This window comes from Leopardus geoffroyi, chromosome B2 (genome assembly GCF_018350155.1).
Source record: "Leopardus geoffroyi isolate Oge1 chromosome B2, O.geoffroyi_Oge1_pat1.0, whole genome shotgun sequence".
NCBI classification, from domain to species: domain Eukaryota; kingdom Metazoa; phylum Chordata; class Mammalia; order Carnivora; family Felidae; genus Leopardus; species Leopardus geoffroyi.
In genome coordinates this window covers 139521374-139543577 of record NC_059332.1, presented here as the reverse complement: position 1 = coordinate 139543577, position 22204 = coordinate 139521374, and the positions used below count along the sequence as shown (strand labels likewise).

Here is a 22204-nt window from a genome sequence, read left to right as displayed (position 1 = left end):
TTTTGGAAATCATTTAGCAAAAAAAAAGTATTTTTCTAAAAACTTTCTTAACAGGGGTGGCCTGGGTGACTCAGTTGGTTGGCTAAATGTCCAACTCTTGGTTTCAGCTCAGCTGATAATCTCAGCCCACATGGGGCTCTGTGCTGACAGTGTGGAGCCTGCTTGGGATTCTCTTTCTCCCTTTCTCTTTGCCCCCCATCTGCTTGTGCACACTCTTTCTCTCTCTCTGGAAGTAAGTAAATGAACTTTTCAAAAACTATGCTTTATTAAAGTAAATAAAAACTTAAAACTTTCATAAAAAAATTTACAATTCACAAGAATGAGAACCAACAGGTTAACACTACCATGAATAAAGAAAAGTCTCAAAGTAGGAAACTCACATGTTGGTACTACTGGTGGAATAGCAGGTGGCGGTACAACAGGTGGTGGAACTGGAGGTGGCATGAAACCTACAAGGGAAAAAAGGACCAGAAATGAAAGAAGACTTACTTCTTTTAACTCAAAGATGTCAACAGCTATACATGAAATTCTACATTCTTAAAACAGCTTTCCACTACTATGACCTTTTATTTGTGAATATATTTTCCATTTAAAAAATCACTTTTATAAACACTGTCTTATATTTGATCCTTAATAAGCTAGGAACAGAAATTCTTATCACTATCACTTCCTATTTATTTGCTCATTTGTGGAAGTCCTATGGCACTCTCTATGATGCTGTAAAATCAAAATTAACATAAGCCAGACAACCGGTTTTGTATTTTAGAATAACTGCATGGGAAATTAAATATTGTATTTCCTTTTTTTTTTTCTAATTTTTTTTTAACGTTTATTTATTTTTGAGACAGAGAGAGACAGAGCATGAATGGGGGAGGGTCAGAGAGAGGGAGACACAGAATCTGAAACAGGCTCCAGGCTCTGAGCTGTCAGCACAGAGCCCGATGCCGGGCTCGAACTCACAGACCGCGAAATCATGACCTGAGCCGAAGTCGGCCGCTTAACCGACTGAGCCACCCAGGTGCCCCTAAATATTGTATTTCAAGCTGCTGATAATACTATATGTAATAATGTTATTTGTAAAATGTGCTGCTGTATTTCTTTGCTATATATGCTGTTTATCTGCTAGATCAAATTATTCTAATAACCTTGGATGTTACTATATTATGCTTTGAGCATTGAAATAAATCTTCAACTTAAATACTGACTTTTAATAAATTTAAATGTCAAATGATCAAACAATAAATCTGTTTCCTTGCATTGTTAAAATATAGACCTACCAGCGGCACCTGGGTGGCTCAGTTGGTTAAGCGTCCAGCTTCGGCTCAGGTCATGATCTCGCCATTTGTGAGTTTGAGCCCCATGTCGGACTGTGTACTGACATGACAGCTCAGAGCCTGGGGCCTATTGTCTTCTCTCTCTGCCCCTCCCCTGCTTGCACTCTGTCTCTCTCTCTCTCTCAAAAATAAATAAACATTCCAAAAGATTTTTTTAAAAAATACAGAGCTACCATTAAATTCAATTAAAAAAACAGTGGCTAAAGGGGTGCCTGGGTGGCTCAGTTAGCTAGTGTCTGACTCTTGTTTTCAGTTCAGGTGATCTGATTCATGGCTCAGGAGATTAAGCTCCATATCAGGCCCTGAGCTGACAGCGCAGAGCCCGCTTGAGATTCCCAATCTCTCTCTCTCTGTGCCCCTCCCCTGCTCTTGAGCGTGCTCTCTCAAATTCAATAAACATTAAAAGAAAAGGTGGCTAAAAATACTGTGACTATCAACAAATAAATGCTAGACAATGATACTACAAAGTCTATGTGATGATATGAGTTAATCATTGAAAATTATCTTCTGAAAAAAAAATTTTTTTTAAACAAATTTTTTAATGTTTATTTTTGACAGAGACAGAGCACAAGAGGGGGAGGGACAGAGAGAGAGGGAGACACAGAATCTGAAGCAGGCTCCAGGCTCTGAGCTGTCAGGACAGAGCCCAATGCGAGGGCTCGAACCCACAAACTATAAGATCATGACCTGAGCCGAAGTTGGATGCTTAACCAAATGAGCCACCCAGCTGCCCCTGAAAAAAAGTTTTAATTCAGATTTCAAATACAGAAAATAACTGACAAGAGTAATCTTCCAATCTTTAAAATATAAAAAGATAAAATACTTATAAAACCTGCATTAATTTCAAATTATGTATTCAATTATAATGTGAAAATTTTATGTTACATAGCAAATAAATTACAACCATTCTCAGACAATGAATTTATTTTTGGCCTTGTTGACAGTTTTAGGAATTCTGTACAATGGCTAAGAACTTAAATTATAGAAATCAAAGTACTTCTTTTCTTACAATATGCAAATCCATGAAGTTCACAGAAAGATAAAAACAGCTTTTTGAAAAATAATATATATCATTTGATCCTTTGTGCTTTCCTCTCATTCTTCTAACCTCCCATGGGCTAATACTAAAAACTCTATCTCTAAGCTATACAAGCTATTATTTATATTTAATTGACGAGTGTCAAGTAATCTATAGTTTCTAAACTAGAAATGTTGATTCAACAAACTTTAATCAAAGATTAGGTCAAAAAAAGTATTACAAATTCAATTAGCATTTTAAGATACATTATCATTTCTAATGTCAAAATGAAAACCTAATGATTTTTAGGAATAACAATCTATATACATTAATACATACTTCCTGATGCATGAGTGGTAACTATAGACAATTCTGATACAAAAAATTCAACATAAACTTTAAATTATTTTAAGAGTACTTCAATGCTTTTAAAGGATTCCATTTTTTTCTCATCTGTGCTTCTTAAAGTGTGGTCCTCCAACCACATGCATCACCTGGAACTTGTTAGAAATGCAAGTGTCTTGCCCCACCTCAGACTTGGGGAAGCAAAAGGAGGCCAGGCCCAGGACTCTACTTTAACATGCTCTCTGAGGGACCCCTACGTATGCTAAGGCTTGAGAACTGATGCTCTATATAGCATTTTAACCTGGAAAAATAACAATTTAAATGATATTCTAAGGAGAGTACACATAAGATGAAAAGTCCTTACCAGGAGGTGGTTGTGAAGGGTTAAAACTCGCTCGCAGAAAAGGAGGTGGAGGGATTGGACTGAATCCAGGAGGAGGAACCGGCATGGAGACCGGAAATGCTGGTGGAACTAAACTAACCGTAGGCACAGCTGGCGCCACTGGAATCTTTTGTGAATAGAAAATAAAAAGCCCATAAATTATTTTATCGATCTGCAATGAATACATCTTGGAACAACTAGAAGTAACTTATTTCTATTTCTTTCTAAGGAGGTAACAAAAACCACTGTATTAAGTGGTCTTGTTATTTTCCTTTTTGCACACTTGTAAGTGACCCTAACTTAAAGTAACAGCAAGGCAGTATTGTCAACAGATAGTATACATAGAGGCTGAAATCTATTTTACACTCAAGTGATGTACAGAAATGGGCACCGACCTGAAGAGAGAATATCGTGATCAGTTTTCAGCTGCCATCCCCCACTAAGTTTATAATACCTACATATGGTAAGCAACCTAACCATTAGGAAACCTGTCAGTAACAGTTTCAAAATGGCTTGAATTTCTCTTAAGTTAATTTTCTACTCCTATCATAAATATTTTATACTCATCCTAGGTACAATAATTCGCAAATATTTACTTGTACCATGGGTGTACCCCTTTCCTAAATTTCACATTTCTCAGTGGTCTATTCAACATCTCAACTTCGTTGTCTGAAAGACTCCAAACTTCACATGCACAAAACTGAACTCATTGTCCTGCCCCTTCTCAGATAATGATAACTTCATCTTTCCAATTTTGCAAACCAAAAACCTTGCCTCTTCTCTTTCTCACAACTCCAATCTAATCATGCCATGAAGTCCCACTCAACACACCATCACTATACCCCGATTATCTGAGCACTTCTGATTCCCGGCACTACCAACAGTCCACGAGTCACCACCCGCTCTCATCTCAATTGCTCCAACGGTCTCTTCACTGGTCTCCCTGCTTTTACTAATGCCCACTAGTCTATTCTCAAAATAATAGCCAGTACAATCCTTTAAAACCAGATCTTTTAAAACCTTTAAAGCCAGATGAAGTCACTCCTTTCTTCAAAATTCTGCAACAGCGCCCCATCTCAGGGCGAAAACCAAAGTCCTATCAGAGATCACACTCCTGCTAAGCTGCCTCTCATTCACTTCACTCTAGCCCACTTACTATTCTTGGAAAGCACCAAGCACACTCCTGGCCTAGAGCCTTTCACTGGCTGTTCCTTTTGCCTGGAATGCTCTTCCTCAGGTAGCCACATGGTTAATTCCCTCAGCAACTGTTGCCACATTCTCAATTAAATCTACTCTGACCACTTAAAATGATAAGCACCTGTCCAGGTACTCCTGACAATCCTTATACTCTCTCCCTTTTCCTTCTATAATATCTCACAAACCCACTCATCTTGCATTTTCTGTCTCTCCTACTGAAAACCAAAGCTGCATAAAGGCAGGGACTTGTGTGCTTTTTCCCCACTGATGTATCCTTATCCTGGGTGCCTAGAACAGTGAATGTCATAGAAGCAGGCAACAGCATGCCATAAATGAACATTTAAATATATAGGCCACCATTTCTAAAAATAATTTCTTTTCCAAAAACCGTTGGGACTAAACTGCTATTTATTTTATTTTGGACAATTTCTTCCAACTTTTATAAAGTAAATACATGAGTAAAAACAGAAATGTAAGACAACACATTAATAATAACAGAAACATCCAGCACTAACCTGTAACATAGCAACAGGTGGAGGAAAAACCTCTGCCTGGGTTGTGACCACTGTCTCCTTTTCAACTGGAGTTGGGCTCTGAGTTGTCTGGACCGTCTCCTTAACAGGTTCTGAGCTTTTCACAGTTTCCCACTCTAAACAAAATATTTGAAATTGATTCCTCTGTGTAGGTGCAAAATTTTCATTTTATTTCTGTGTATACATTTACTTCATCTCTAAGTCCTCCATGTACCTTGGCACATCTTTAAGACGTGTCCACAACTATAAGGGCCAACCTAGGTTTTGCCCAGATAAATCTGATGAGAACACCAAGGAATCCAAAGCAGCATGACACAAGACAGAAATGAAAGACACGAAAATATTTAGTCTACAGAGACCACTTAGAATGGACATAATAGATACAGACCTCAAAGACTATCTGATATAAGAGGAACCAATCTTATTCTATATTGTGTCACAAGATACAAGGGGAGACCAACAAGGAAGGTATTATTAACCCAATAAAGAAAAATCTTTCAGGGGTGCCTGGGTGGCTCAGCTGGTTAAGCATCTGACTTCAGCACAGGTCATGATCTCGCGGTTCGTGGGTTTGAGCCCCGCGTCGGGCTCTGTGCCGACAGCTCAGAGCCTGGAGCCTGCTTTGGATTCTGTCTCTCCCTCTTTCTCTCTACCCCTCCCCTGCTCATGCTCTGTCTTTCAAAAATAAATAAATAAATGTTAAAAAAAAAAATTAAGGAAAATCTTTCTAAAAATATAGTTGCGCAAAAATAAAGCAAAGAAGCTCTCATCATTCCTCCAATGGTTCTCCATCTCCTTCAGAGTAAAGATCAAAGTCATTATGATGACTAATAAGACTTTATATGACTGCATCTCTCTGTACACCTCTCCGACTTCACCTCCTACTCATTTGTCACTAACTTTGCTCAAACCATGCTGGTGTCTTATAATTTTTGAAGAGACTTTGCACTTACTGTTCCCTCTGTATAGAATGCATTCTCTCCAGAGAGCTCCACATCTTACTCCTTCAAACAGCACTCTCTCCATTAGATCTTCCTCAACTATGTAAAACTGCATTGCTCCACAGCAATACTGTCTATATCTCCCTCCCTGTTCCCTGCTTTTTCTTCTTAGAACTTATCAACATAGAAATACTATATAGTTTACCTATTTTATTGTATGTTTCTTTTCACTAGAACATGGGTTGGCAAACCTTCCCTATAGTATTTTAGACTTTGTGGACCATACGTTCTCTGTTGCAACTACTCAGCTGCTGTTGAAAAAAAAAAAGTCATATAAAGGAAGTAAATGTAAGTGAGTGCAGCTGTATTTCAATAAAATTTTACAGAATAGCCGGCCAGCAGGATTTGACCTATGGCCTACAGGCTGTCATCCCCTGTACTACAATGTGCATGCAATCAGAGGAAGGATTTTTGTCTGTCTCACGACTATAATCTCAATTCCTAAAATCACGGTTGGCACACAATAGAAACTAAAATATTTACTGAATGAATGAATGTTTTGGAGGAATATTCATCAAGAAAAAAAAAAAAAAGACTGACAAGAAGAAAACACTGAAAAAGCGTTTAGAAAATATGTGCATTGGCCTGAAAATGAAAATACCCTGAAAATTAGCTTATTTTGGTAAAAGAGCTAAGACGTGAAGAAATAAAAGCTACATATACCACATTTCAATTACTTTCTCAAGTATCCATTTTAAGATTTCTTACTGGTTACAAATGCTAATCATTTTGTGGATTTATAACTGGTATTTTTAAAAATAAAAACACAAATTGAAAAAAAATAGGCGAGATGATCATTTAGTTATAAGCATTCTAGAATTACATACATCAGAACTATAGCTCTTTAAACATTCTATTTCTGTCATTCTCAGCATGGATACTAATCAAAATAATCTAGGAAGTTTTTCAAAGAAACATCTTAAGTCCCCATTTCTTATTTAAATGCAAGGAATTGAAATATTTAGTTTCTAAAAGAGCAAATTTAAAAGACATACAAGAAAAATACTACATTTATAGATTTCTAAAACACAATACTCAGACACTTAAGAAATAAGACCTATTAAGCATATACATTGGAAAAGGCAGTGTTTCCATTTTCTTTTCCTTCTGGGGAGGGCAGTATCCAGGAAATACACACAGTTCCCTTATGATCCAAACTCTAATCAATTACAACCTTTTAAGCACACTTTTTGTTAAACAATAAAACTACCCTTAATGTTCTTACCAGTATTTACAGTTTCCTGGTCAATCATGCCTCCTTCTGCAAAACCTTCCAAGTCATCCACTTTAACTTTTTCCCATGGTATGTATGTAACTCCAAGATCCACATCCCAAAATTGTTTATATTCTGTTTTTACACCTTTGTTTAAAGCCCAAGCAATCTATCAGGAATGAAGAGAAAAAAAGAAAGCTCAGGTATACTGTAAAAACAAGGTAAAATGTTCAAAATTGTATGTAAACTATGTGAATAAAATTAGTCGGAGAGCAAAGCCTCACTGGATGCTAGAAAAATAATAGTAGCCAAAGTTTTTCCATGTATGTCCTGTTTTTTGTTTGTTTTTAAAATAAAGCCTACACTAGAAAGCAATGGTATTTCTAACGTGGGATTTATTCCACTTCTTACTAACACTTTAAAAAATCACATTTCCAGGGGCGCCTAGGTGGCTTGGTCGGTTAAGCGTCCGACTTCGGCTCAGGTCATGATCTCACAGTCCATGAATTCGAGCCCCACGTCGGGCTCTGGGCTGACAGCTCGGAGCCTGGAGCCTGTTTCGGATTCTGTGTCTCCCTCTCTCTCTGCCCCTCCCCTGTTCATGCTCTGTCTCTCTCTGTCTCAAAAATAAATAAACGTTAAAAAAAAATGTTTTTTTAAATAAAAAAAAAATAAATAAAATAAAAATCACATTTCCAGAAACAATCAAATCTACTTTTCACCATAAAAATGTCAACCTACATTAGCAATAATTAGAATAGTTAGAATAATTTAGATAAAATCTTGGTAGTCCAGGAAAGGAGACAATTTAGTTTACATAAAGAAACTCACTGCCATGAGATGACAAAGCATGGGCATAATAACCCTGAAAGTAGATATCTTAAAGTTTTTAATTCAGTTGCAGAACCTGATGGAATAAATTATCTCCAAGTAGCAGAAATAAAATGTTAGTCACAGAAAAATACACAATTAACAGTTTAAAGGCAGAGGGAAACAAAACATGTAAGTCCTTCACAGTGGCCTTTGATGTATAACACAAGATGTGAAAAAGGAGAAAATAATAATATAATTAAGAAGTATGATTAGGAAGCACTGGGAGGGAGAAATGAATGAAAGATAAACTTGTTGGGGCGCCTGGCTGGCTCAGTCGGTGGAGTGTGTAACTCTTGATGTTAGGGTTGTAGGCTTGAGTCCCATGTTGGGTGTGGAGATTACTTTAGATGTGGAGATTATTTAAAAATAAAATGAAGGAAGGAAGGAAGGAAGGAAGGAAGGAAGGCAGGCAGGCAGGCAGGCAGGCAGGCAGGCAGGCAGCCTTATAAAAATGAAAAAGTTCTGGGGCGCATGGGTGGCTCAGTCATTTGGGCGGCTGGCTTCGGCTCAGGTCATGATCTCGCGGTCCATGAGTTCGAGCCCCGCATCGGGCTCTGTGCTGACAGCTCAGAGCCTGGAGCCTGTTTCAGATTCTGTGTCTCCCTCTCTCTGACCCTCCCCCGTTCATGCTCTGTCTCTGTCTCAAAAATAAATAAGCAAAAAAAAAATAAAATAAAAAATAAAAAATGAAACAATTCTGCTCATAAAATGGTGCCCTGGGTGACTAAGAGAACTACAAGTGTGATTTCAAAGAATAACTGGACTAAAAGTTTTAGTCATTGTTTTACCTATATCCAATTCGATAACCCAACAACACTGAAATAATAAAGTTTCCTAGAGGTTTTCCCGTAACATTAAAAAATGAAGATGGATCAAATATATAATTCTAATATACATTCTAATAATCCAATAAAACAAGAGCATGGGTCCCTCCTCTCCAATCTTACCTTAATGACCTTGGACCCAATTTTATATGATCCAGAACTAAGTTTCTGAAGAGCCCGGAAAGCATCTTGTCGGTGAACCATGCAGACATACGCACAGCCCCTGGGAGGAATCATCTATTAAGAAAAATTTTTTCTTTAGATAAGGTGTAAGTAAGGCAATTCATTCTGGCATTATTTTATGGTTTTAATGAAACAAATCATTACTAATACTGAATGGTTTTCCCTTCTCTTCCTTTGGCTGTTTACTGGTACAATCCGTGTACAACTAATTACTTAGTTTAAAAAAAAAATTCAAAACTTATTTGGGTTGCACTCTAAGCCGTAACATAAGCAAAATCTTGATTATCACAAGTCAATTAAAGTTTTTCTAATGCACAATAAAGAAATTTTTAAAAATGTAAAAAGATATGGATACACCACCAGGTAAAAAGGAAATAATATTGTATGGCCAACATATTTGAAAGCACAGAATTTATTTATAGTACTTCAATTTTTCCACGTGTTACACCTAGTAATGTGAGAAAGATTTTTGTTTAGGGAAGTATCTTGTCCTTAATATAAAATCTATAATCTACAACAAACGATAAAACTAAAGTTTTTCAATTGTATAAAACTTCATTTTGTCCAACTGCTTCTGGATAAAGGCTTTACCAGAATAAGACAATAGCCTTAAGTGTTTACACTTTCACTCAGAGTTCACTTCAAGCTACTTTCCAAACTTCAATCCCAAACTTCTCAAAAGAGAAGTCTATCTCACCCCTTACATACTTCTTCATCTTTTACAATATAGATCCAACACTTTTATCAATGCACTGAAAAATTCTCTTCAACTTCACTAAGTGATAAATCTAACAGACTTTCTACTCAGTTCTCAAACTCTCTCAAAACCAAGTGAAAGGTTTATAAATTTTTCACCAAATTTTCAAATCCTGGATTTTATCACTAGCCATTCAATATATTCCAGTTCACAAAATAACTCAGTGCCTACTGTTTATAAGCAGTATGCTCTTTAAAGGTAATACAGGGGCGCCTTGGGTGGCTCAGCAGGTTAAGCGTCCAAGTTTTGCTCAGGTCATAATTTCTCAGTTCGTGGGTCTGAGTCCCAAGTTGGGCTCTCTGTTGACAGCTCAGAGCCTGGAGCCTGCTTCGGATTCTGTGTCTCCATTTCTTTCTGACCCTCCCCCGCTCGCACGCGAGCTCTCTCTCTCTCTCTCTCTTCAAAAATAAAAATGTTAAAAAAAAAAAAAAAGGCATAAAGAAGAGGGGAAGAGACAAGGCAAACTAATGCCCAAATGACTGTGGAACAAGAAAGACTACAAATGTCGCAAGTATTATGACAATCCAAATGCTACTTGGATTCACGATCTATTCAGAGCAATGATTCCTGACTCTGCATTAGAATCACCTGTTTAAGTTGGGACACCGTGATAAGAACCTAAAGACACTGATCCCGCACATCCCTATTTTTTCAAATGTCAATACATTTCTGATATCTCGGCTAAGAGAAAAACAGAAACAAAATCAGAGGCTATATGATCAAGGAAGGGCTATGACAGTCATGTTTTGACAGGTGAAATTTAAAAAGACAAAAGATTAAGAAATGCCTATAACATTCTCATGGTGTAGAAAGAGGAATATGAAACGCCTAAGTTGAAACATCAATCAATCATCTATTTATTGTCTGTGCAACTCAGGCGAATCACTTAGATTCCTCACTGGTAAAATAACAACATGGGAATTACTTAACCAGCTTCTTGTGAGATTCCAAACAGATCATATATAGTCGAAAGTAGTATATGAAATGGTCAATTCATATGAAGAGTGCTGTTACTAATGTGGAAAAGTCAAATTTGGCCATTTAAAAAATGTTGGGATCTAAGACTAGAAAGGAAAATCAGCCAATTTCCTGGTAAATAATGATAAAAGGTCCAAACAGACATAAAAGTAGAACAGTGAGGGGCGCCTGGGTGGCGCAGTCGGTTAAGCGTCCGACTTCAGCCAGGTCACGATCTCGCGGTCCGTGAGTTCGAGCCCCGCGTCGGGCTCTGGGCTGATGGCTCAGAGCCTGGAGCCTGTTTCCGATTCTGTGTCTCCCTCTCTCTCTGCCCCTCCCCTGTTCATGCTCTGTCTCTCTCTGTCCCAAAAATAAATAAACGTTGAAAAAAAAATTTTTTTAAAAAGTAGAACAGTGAATAAAATCAGAGGGCTAATGAATCAGAAAGCTCCTTAAACAAGCAAATAAATATAAAACATTCCATTACTTAGTTTTAGCCCCAGGGAAACACAACAGACCTCCAGGAAGAAGCAAATACTCAAAGAAGGGACACTGGGTGGGGCCAAAGCACTGCAAGAATCGAGTTGAGGAGTGAGTTATGGTCAAGTTACTGGAGATGCAGTGGCCACACAGATTTTCTTGCCTCAGAGGGAGATGGGGAAAGGGGAGTGGACAGGCAAAAGATTGGGTCCCCAAGTCCAACTGTGTCTCCAATACTAGCTATGTGCTCATGTGCAGGTGATTACAATTCTGGGACTCAGTTTCCTCATTTTCATTATTTAAAAAAAGAAAAGGAATTAAACTAGGTCACACATAGGGTTCCTGCTAACCCAAACATCTGATGACTTTAGGAACCAAGTGCTATAGTGCTATAAAACCCCTAAGAATATTTTGTTAGAATTCCACTACGTAGGCAAAATTAATTGAGGTAAACAAAGCAGCAGAAATAAACACGAAATGATTAAAGTCAAATAATCTTTGTAAAGATGTGCAATATTAAAAAGGACACTACTGGGCTAATTACGAACCAAAGTGAGTCTTTGTATGCGTGAAAATCCTCTATATAAACTATTGTATAAGAAGTGATACTTACATTAATGGATTCAATTTGTCCAAACTCTTCAAACAGATTGGTTAAATCTTGCTGGGTTGCCTTCTTATCCACCTGACCAACCCATAAAGTAGTACTACATACTGTCAAGACATAAAAGAGACAAACGTTCTAAATCACACAGACACAGTTACTTCTTGCAAGCAGCTGAGGAAAAAGCACTAAGAACAATAATTTAAGATGGATATTTAAAACTTAAGTGACATTTTTATCTGCTACACTTAAAATGAACTAAAATCCCAGGTATCCATTCACATCTATTATGAATCAACCTCTTGTGTGTTACCTGTTCTCAAGCTTGGCTGTACACTTTAATCACCTGTGGATACCTGGGTCTCACTCTAAAAGATGAAGGGCTATGGGGCATGACAGATGGGTATTGGGAGTTTTAAAAGTCTGTAGGTAATTCTAATGTGCAACAAAGTCACAAAAACACTTCACTGCAATCCTAGCTGTGTACCTTTAATCTTTCTCTGCTGGAATGATTAAGTGGATGTTTCTTTCTAATCAACAGTTGAATTTGAAGATGGCACCTTATCCTTAAGGAAATAATTTGCATGGAGATATAAAAGGGAAAAGGCTGAATTAGAACCTGTTATCATGAAAAACTTAAAAGATACTTCATGGGAAACCACTTCCCTTTAAGAAACAAAGCTACACATGAGACATCTTACCTACTTTAAGCTGTACACTTCACGCATCCATGAACATTTTCTTTTCCTGAAGACACTTACTTGTAAAACGTTAACAACAGCTGATGTGTTTGTGGAGTTTCAATAAATTTAGATTAAACCAATGTCATTTTTAAACACGAAGTTTCCAGCTTTTTGATGCTTTTTTTATCTATTACAGGGCAGGCCTACAGCAGGTTTTACTCTATAGCTAATTTCAGTGCCGCCCTAAGATGTGACCATTGCAAGATCTCTACTGAACGAAGGTTTTCAACCAGGTCTCTTTATTACAGTTTATTTGAACTCAAATGTTCTCCAGACCAGTGTTAGCTTTAGGAATCGTTCAGCTAACGGACTCCCTGGTAGCATTCTTTCCCTCACATACTCTCACCCTATACACACATAATATTCAACAAAAGTCTCCAGGAGCAATATGTTAGTTTTATTCTATTTCTGTAACAAAATATCACAAGCTTAGTAGCTTAAAACACAAAAATGTATTCTCTTACAGTTCTGGCAGTCTAAAATGCGTCAACAAGCCTGCATTCTTTCTGAAGACTCTAGGGAAGAATTTGCTAGCTTCTACAAGCTGTCTGTATTCCTTGGCTCAATGACTCCAACTTCCATCGTCAAAGCCAACAGTTGAGCATTTACCTATCTTCATCTTTCTCCTTCCCTCTTCACATCACCTTTTCTGACTCTCTTATTTCCTTCCTAAAAGGACCCCTGGATTATACAGAAGGGTCCTTCTGGATAACCCGAGTTAATCTTCTTACCCCAAGATCCTGATTAATCAGATCTGCAAAGTCCCTTTTACCACGTGGATCTGGATCTGGATGTGAGTATCTTTGGAGGACCATTTTTCAACCTACCACAAACCCTCAGGAAATTTCTGGACCTCTTTCACTGAAGAGTTCCCACTTCTTCATTATTCTACCACATCACAGCTGCTTTAACTTAATCTCCCTGACATATTTTCCATGTTTCCTCTGTTTCAAGGTAGTCTCTCTACAAATTTTTCCCACTTTTTTTTTTTTTTTTTTTTTTAAATTTTTTTTCAACGTTTATTTATTTTTGGGACAGAGAGAGACAGAGCATGAACGGGGGAGGGGCAGAGAGAGAGGGAGACACAGAATCGGAAACAGGCTCCAGGCTCTGGGCCATCAGCCCAGAGCCCGACGCGGGGCTCGAACTCACGGACCGCGAGATCGTGACCTGGCTGAAGTCGGACGCTTAACCGACTGCGCCACCCAGGCGCCCCCCACTTTTTTTTTTTTTAATCCAAAAAGCAATAATCAATCTCCCTCATCCCAGGAGGAGAGGACATAGATTCCTAGAACATTACTGCTTGTTGATGTTTCATATCCACTTAACTAGTAACAAATACGCTTGTGTTCTAAGAATCAATGGTAGGGAAATACTATCTTAAGTGTTTAAAATGTGCTGAGCCACATGAAATTGAGATTGCTTCAGGGTAAGGAGAGTTTTCAGGTAAAAAAAAATGAGGGACATATTTTTCACTGTATTTTCTTTCCTTTTTTTTTTTAATGTTTACTTTTGAGAGACAGAGAAAGAGAGAGAGCAGGGGAGGGGCAGAGAGAGGGAGACACAGAATCCGAAGCAGGCTCTAGGCTCTGAGCTGTCAACACAGAACCCGATGCGGGGCTCGAACTGTCAAACTGTGAGATCATGACCAGAGCTGGAGTCGGACCCTTAACCGACTGAGCCACCCAGGTGCCCCTACTTTTCACTGTATTTTCTTACGTACTTTCTGAATCTTCTTACTGTGTTTTACCCATAAAAACAAACAAACAAACAAACAAACCCCCACCATAACAGAAAATAAACTCCATGGTCACTAACTATGTAAATGGTAGCAGCTGTAATATGACAGGTAAAGTGAGGAACTAAATGAAAGAGACTGAATGTAAAAGCCCTATCCTAAAACTGGTGATTCTGAATGTCCTAACAGTAATCACAGGAGGAGGCACAACAGAGATTTTATGGTCCCACCTTTGATGGTATTTCTTTATCAGACAGCACTAAAATGTTTGAATTTGGTTTCTCACCCTGAAGTGACAAACAGAAACTTTTAGAGTTAGGAATATCAACATGATTAAATTAATACCTACTTTTGTAATCACGTAAGATTCTGGCAAGATCAGCTTGCTCAAACTGCCAGAACTTAATAAGATGGATGCTGCCTTTAATTATAAGCCTAGATTTCCAGGATGCTCCGGGATAAGTTATACCAATTATTTACCTCATGGCAAAGAATTTATTTGGAAACCTCGAGAAATCAGACAACCAGATCAGTGTTCAGCTGATTCTCTGATGTTAAGAGAATGATAATTTATTCCACTTGATGTACTTTGCCCCTCTGCAGTCTGTTTGTTCACCTTAGAAATCATAACTCACTAGGAATCTTCAGGAAGAATCCGGCACTAATTACTACTCACATGCCCACCAAGTGAACTCTCCCGCAAACTCTCACAATCACCAAATTTGTTATAATTATACATTACAGATTAATACATAAAGGAGGGAAAGTTTGTACAATGGGAATCTCTCCCTCAGAGCTGATCCAGTAAGTTTATAATTAGCATTAAAATTTACATGATTCTTTCAATAATTACTCCCCAGACCTGGTGGTCATACTTGGTTACAACACTATGAATAGAAATCACAGTGTCCAAGTAATAGACAGTAGGCCGAATCCACTTTATATACCATTAAAGTTCTAAATTTTCTAACTTGCGTTAAAAAAAAAATGAATTCTTAGTGATATGTTTCAGTAGAACCTGCTCTTCCTTTTCTTTCCTACTCTCTCATGTTACAAAAACCAAGGATAAAATTATTCATTTACCAAACGACTTTCTGGTTTCTTAGTCTAAAAATACAGTTAACTTTAGCAGTTGATTATTTTCTTAATATTTGTTGAAACCAAAGCTTTGTAAAAGCATGTCACTTACCACTTAATGTTTTAGATCTAATTGGAGGTAATCCCTTCTTCTGTCGTTCTTTCTCCCTTTCTCTTGCTCTCCTTTCACTTGAGTATGAACGTGATGATTTCCTCTTTCTTTCTCTTGAGCGTGAGCGTGATCGCTTTCTGTGTTTACGCTTTCGAGAACCAGATCGCGACCGAGACCTTCGTTTCCTTGGCGATCTACCAAAAAAAAATCTTATTTTACTTCTAATGACAGTATTATTCTTCTATCAAATTTCTCACTTCTAAGTAAGAACAAAATACACACACACACAAGGATGTCTTATATTTAGCTACCTCTTAAAAAATGTTTAAGTATAGTGAAGTAAACAGGCATTTTCTCAAATCTATGTACTGCTCAGGCCCACACTAGTAATAGATGTTTGTTTGCAATGATTCTTACTGAGACCGGGAAGAAGAGAATGAGACTCCACTAAGGGCCTTACTTTCCTTAGTCTCTTCCAACTCATTTTTCAAACAAAAGTTAAGAATAGGGATAAAAGTCTGAAGAAATAAAAAGATTCCTTAGGTGAGTAAGATGTTACACTTTTAAAATGAGAGAAGAGAGAATGTTTCCAACAGACCATTAGCTATTAAAGAATTCTGCTTTTAAGTTTTTCACTTCTCAAATTTCAAGGTGCTTGACTTTAGAATATAAGGTGATACTGAAACACTGTTTCTTTTTTTCCTATCAACCATAGCCACTGCACTGCTTCAAAATGCTTAATAAGGAGATATTATTAAGACAAAGTGTCTGCTAAGATTTCAGCTCTAACACTGTCATTGCTTTAGCAAGATTATTCAATGACTGAGATGGGTCTAGAGAAGGGTAAACTGACAGGTTCTCGTTTATAAGAGGTAAATACAAATAACTTCTTGAAACATATAAGAAATGACTGAAAAAGTTACTGCCAGATACTGCCCCTCTTCCAGCATATACTGTTCAGATTCTCAGGGGTATTAATGTGCAAAAAATAGGGTATATTATATTGGAAACTAATGACTTTAAGTTTTAAGACAATATGTAGTAAAAACAATGTATATGTACATGAGAATTAACAGGTTAAGGAATCTTCAACTCAAATCTGAATAAGCATGTACATGGAGTCTCAGCTATGTTGAAAAGCCCACAAAAGAAACTCACAAAGAAAAATTATATATTTTACAATTTGATACGATGTTTAATGTTTACAAAGATAATTCTTATAGCTTTATTTTTATGATCATTTTTGGTATTATTATAAGATGAAACAAAATATAAGGATTATAATGGAATTTCTAATACTGTTCCTCTATAGTTTGATTTAACAGTTTTCAGAGGCAATAATATCCTAAGCTGGGTGTCATCATAATATTACTAACTAAAATCAGGTATAATCCAAAATCCCATTCTTATGATATGGCTGCAATTAATGTATATTATTCAAATAAATGGCAACAGATATATCTGATTAAAAAGAGAAAAAAGTATTTTTCTGTTTTTGATATTCTAATTACTCCTTTCTGAGAGAATATAAGATGTCACTCTAAGAAATACATTTCCTTTAATATTGATACAAGGAAATAGAGCCAACTTTTAAAAGTTCACACACAGCTATTCTTAAGTATTATTGTAGAACCTTGAACGAGATCGTGAATGTGTTCTTGATCTTGAGCGGACAGCCACTTTTTTTGCTTCTTGTTCGAAGATCTCCTCTTCCACTCCATCTTGCCCTTCATCTATATCCATGTCCTTGAAAGTCAAAAGAAGGGCAAACAAAATGCCTGATTGAAATTTCAGTATATATTGACAATTCTGCCTTACAAAATATTCACCATAGTAGCATCAATGCCTAATAGTGAAATGGTTAGTGTGGAGCTTAAGTGTGAGGAAAAAATACTTAGGATAGTACCATTATTTTACATAAAAATATTTTACATACAATAAAAATTATTACATTTTATATTTTTCTCTAATTAGTTAAAAAAATTTTTGACCCAGAGAAATGTTTACTTTTTACCTGTTGCTGAATATCTATAGAATCATCCAAATTTGCTTCAGGTTCGAGGAAATGCTGTTGACTGCTCCCTTGTGATGGTGATGCTGAATGTTCTGATCCAAATGTTCCTTCCTGACTATCCTGAGGGGTTGCCTATTGAGAATGGATACAAACACACAAACATTAGGAAAGTATGCATATTATTACAAACGAATTTAGACATGCAAATATCACAATTAAAGTTTTAAAAAGGAGCCCAACACATATAGAAATCCCATGTTAATCAACCTAAAATTACAGTTTTGTAGAAATCCAAGTTTACGTAAGAGCATGGGACATCTCCATAAATGAGTGAAAAGAATATATTAGAATGGAATGGTAAGAGCAAGTAGGTCTTCAAATTTTTAAACTGTGGAAAAATATAAACATTATACTTTCAAAAATAAAGGGATTATATCATGAATGATATATAATGCCACTAAGTTAAATGAATCCAGAATTTCAATGGCAATTAGCATTTTTTATAAAATGCTATAAATTAAAATGCTGTAATACTTTTAATATTAAAATATTGTATATTAAGGAACAAAGTCATATATTACATGTATAAAGGAAAAGCAAAGCTCAAATACCATTATCAAATTAACTGATCTTGTAAAACAGTTCCTAACTTGGGCCTTCCTCAACCTCCATCTCTAGAAATTTGCAAAATAATATTAAGAATTACTCTGACATACAAAACATTTCTGAAACTAATAAAAGTTAGGCAATGAAGACTAATTAAAGGAACACTTTAATTTGAACACTCCTTACCCCCCTTTTTTTTTGCTGGGACTAAATTTACAGCAACATGACATAGCGACACTGCTTATGTGATATTTATTAGTATGAACCTGATTCAGCAATTACATATACTATGGTGTTAACCAAATATGAGGAAACTAATTATGAAAACGTCTCCCTACATAAACTTTCCTAAAACATCTTCACAGGTGTTGAAGATCAGTAAAAACAGTTCCTGGCAGTACACAAGCTGGGAGTTACTGTAATAATTAACAGAGAAGAGCAATTCAAAAAGTCTGTTCCCTTGCTACAGACTCTGTGATTGTGAACAAGTTACTTGAATTGTGAACTTCAGTCCCATCTATAAGAGGAATACCAGCATAGTGACTACGTTATAAATTTCAAAGTTGCTCACAGACTACATCTTAACCATTCCTACCACAAAAAGAAATGACAGTTTTATGACATGATAGAGGTGTCAGCTAATTGGGATACATAAATCTATCAAATCATGATGTTGTAGACCTTAAACTTACATAGTTATATGTCAATTATATCTTAATAATATTTTTTATGTTTATTTATTTTTGAGAGAAAGAGAGACAGAGCATGAGCAGGGGAGGAGCAGAGAGAGAGGGAGACACAGAATCCAAAGCAGGCTCCAGGCTGAGCTGTGCGCACAGAGCCTGATGCAGGGCTTAAACCCACGAAACGCGAGATCTTGACCTGAGCTGAAGTCAGATGCTTAACTGAGTGAGCCAACCAGGCACACCCTGAGTAACGTTTAAGGGAAAAAAAAAAAAAAAAATCTTACTCTAATGACATTTAATCTGAAAGAAAAAAAAAACATAAAAATTAAGAGCCAAAAAGAGCATTTAAAGAACCGTTCCAAGTCTCTTATTTTACGAAGGAACAGGTTCTATAAGAATAACTAACATTTTCAAGATTGAGAAATAAAGCTGAAGTTGGAATTAGAAGACTTCTGTGAAACACCTACCACATACCACAGTACTGGCCAAAATGTCAGTAAGCAAGCATATTCTTCCAGAACAAATCAAACAAAAACCTTTTAAGCACAGTCCTGGCTTAGGTCTTTACAACAGTATACTAACAATAGAATTTTTAACACAGCAAGGAATAATCAATTCCATCCTGAGTCTTATATTTGGTCCTGATTCAGTACGCATATTTTCTTCACATCAGATTTTTCTTACTTCTCCATTTATCTTAAGCTTTGTATCCACCCACCCTTGTTTTTCACCCTATTTTTCTATTTAATGCTTAATTCTTGGTATAACCACCAAGATCGACCACAACTAATTTTAGTTTCTGAGTTGCTTTTTTGAGTTTTACCCATTTGGAAAGACTGTGATTTCATGACCTTTATTCTTTCTTAAAGGTCTTGTGAAGAATGAAGAGAAAATTTACATTAAAAATTCAACTAAAATTCATCCTATTATCTTGCAATTAGCAGCATTAAGTCCACTAGATCCTTTTTTATATCTAAGATATATTTTGGGATCTTAGAGGTCTTATACTCCTATATATATTGAAACATTTTGCTATTTCATCATCCTAAGAATTATTCTAATTCATCAATTGTTCCCAATTATTTCAAGAAAGACTAAAATAGGGGCACCTAGGTGGCTCAGTCAGTTAAGTATCTGACTCTTGATTTCGGCTCAACTCATGATCTCACGGTCATGAGATCAACCATGCAGGGCATGGATCCTGCTGAAGATTCTCTCTGCCCTTCGTCCACTCGTGCTCTCTCTCACTCTCTCTCTCTCAAAAAAAAAAAAAAAAAAAGACTAAAATAATACACAAAAGCAAAAGGAAATTAACTGTCAAGAAGGGTAATTCAACAGTGCAATAAAATCATCATCATCCAGTTTTACTGCGTTACTAAAAATACTGTGTATTTCAAGGTATAAATAAAAATGGAGACACTATCTCTGTAGTCTGCTTTTAAGCTCTCCTTGGAACACGGCTGAATATTTAGATTTTTCCATTTCTGTACATAATGGCAAAGAGAAGAAAAGTGATAGAGGAACATAGTTCATAATTATTACACAAAATAAAGATGAATACAAAGAAAGAGCAGCATTCTAGACTCCAATGATGATGGTGAAATTTAGTATCTAAGTGAAATAGGAGACTATGAGTTTTCAGACGACCACATCCTAAATGTACTTCTCACACTCCAAAACTACTGACAGAAAAATTGTCTCTAAGAACAAAACTAGGGTCTTTTCATCTACTTAAGTCACATAACTAGAAGAACTTTATCTTGCACCATTGTGCAACAAGCACCTGGACTGTTCTATTTTGCTAAAAGAACGTGTGACATTTTTTTAGGTGTATTTATCTTGAGAGAGACAGAGCAGGGGAGGGGTGAAGAGAGAGAGAGGGAGGGAGAGAAAGAATTCCAAGCAGGCTCCTTGATGTCAGTGCAGAACCTGCAGTGGGGCTCAATCCCACAAACCTGAGATCATGACCTCAGCAGAAATCAAGAGTAGGATGCTTAACCTCGTCACCCAGGTGCCCCAAGAACATGGGACATTTGAATTTAATTGGTAGCATTTCAATTACATATATTAAAATTGCTCATGAAGTTTCTTCCCTATCTCTTTTAGCCTCACTTCTGTAAATTATCTGTAAGATGATGCCAAGTATATTTAAAAAGGATCCATTGAACCCAGGTGGCAAATGACTGTTTTTCTGATATACTGGTATACATCTTTAGTATACGTCCTGGTATACATCTCTACTTTCTTCAATGATGTCCTCATGTAAAGCATCAATACTAAAAAAATAGAAGAGGATTAATGGCAGCTAGTAGAGACTTTTTTCGAGGTTGGATTAACACTCATTAAATGTCACATTTTGAGGGATGCCTGGATGGCTCCATGGGTTAAGTGTCCAACTGCTGATTTCGACTCAAGTTATGATCTCATGGTTTGTGGAATCGAGCCCTGTGTTGATCAGCTGTCAGTGTGGAACGTGTTTGGGATTCTCTCCTTTCTGTCTGTCCCTCCCCTCACTTTTGCAGACACTCTCTCTCTAGATAAACATTAAAAATAAATAAAAATAAAAACTTAAGTGTCACATTTTAATCAGTTATATATCCCCATTCCTCCACTTTTTTCTGTATCAGTGACAGGAAAGACTTCATCAAAGGCTTTACTGAAATCCCCATATGCTATGCTATAATCCTACAACCTCAGGACCATGAAATGCAATTTATGTGAGCCAAGACATCAACTCAAGGCTCTTAATACTATCACCCATCTTAGGTTTCATCAAAGTTCAATTTACTCTGTCCATATATTCTCCTATATAAAAAATTACTGAATCAAAGTAAGTTACATACTGACAGCTCTTCATTAAGTTGTTGAATCTTCCATAATTGTTTTATTCCTAACATTCTTCTAAAAGCCCTTTTTGTTAGTCATACTATTTTCATTGTCAGCATTTCATTTTGAGCTATAGCTGTCCTGACATCTTTTGAATATCCTGATAAAACAATTACCAATATCATGATCTACCACTTACTCAAGACAACAGCAATCATTCCCTTTCTGACATGACTATCACTCCCTTCACAATTCGGTCCCTCCCTGGAAGGGCTCTGTTTTCAGTGGTTTTCTCTTGTTAGGGACATGAGATCTCAACCTGCATGCAGGTGTGGTCAGGGCTGCAGTGAATGGGGTGGCACCAGCAATCCTATTCTTTTCTCTGAGACATAAAAACGTTTAGGCCGCCATAATGAGCTCACTGGTGAACAAAATGCTTCCTTTTTCTGCACATGTCACCCTATCTTAAACACACTAAGGCAACTGGTTTGCCAATTACACACTTTATTAAATTGAATGGTTAGTCTGTTGATACACTTTCTGATTCTAAATTTGCCATAGGTTTTGAACATTATCCACCTGATGTATTAGAAAAGTTGCTTTTATTCCACTACTCCCTTTCTTTAACACTCATTTTTGAACAACAGAAGCTTTTAAGAACACCTACTTCTTTCAAAAGGATCTTATTACTGGGATGCCTG

At 36.7% G+C, this 22204-nt stretch overlaps 1 protein-coding gene across 13 annotated transcripts in view; it reads right to left on the bottom strand.

Annotated features, from left to right (window-relative positions):
* The window catches only part of SCAF8 (SR-related CTD associated factor 8), a 219156-nt gene that overhangs the window by 132565 nt on the left and 64387 nt on the right, over window positions 1–22204 (bottom strand). For all 13 annotated transcript variants that reach the window (XR_006717667.1, XR_006717669.1, XR_006717668.1 and 10 more), the window contains 9 exons: window positions 17386–17517; window positions 17005–17117; window positions 15372–15565; window positions 11711–11811; window positions 8844–8957; window positions 7036–7192; window positions 4792–4925; window positions 3062–3206; window positions 381–449 (listed from right to left, as the gene is read on the bottom strand). Coding sequence is in view for 10 of the 13 variants with exons in the window: in XM_045500115.1 (XP_045356071.1) it covers window positions 381–449; window positions 3062–3206; window positions 4792–4925; window positions 7036–7192; window positions 8844–8957; window positions 11711–11811; window positions 15372–15565; window positions 17005–17117; window positions 17386–17517 (1159 nt within the window). In the remaining 3 variants the exon portion in view is untranslated. The remainder of the gene's footprint in view (window positions 1–380; window positions 450–3061; window positions 3207–4791; window positions 4926–7035; window positions 7193–8843; window positions 8958–11710; window positions 11812–15371; window positions 15566–17004; window positions 17118–17385; window positions 17518–22204) is intronic.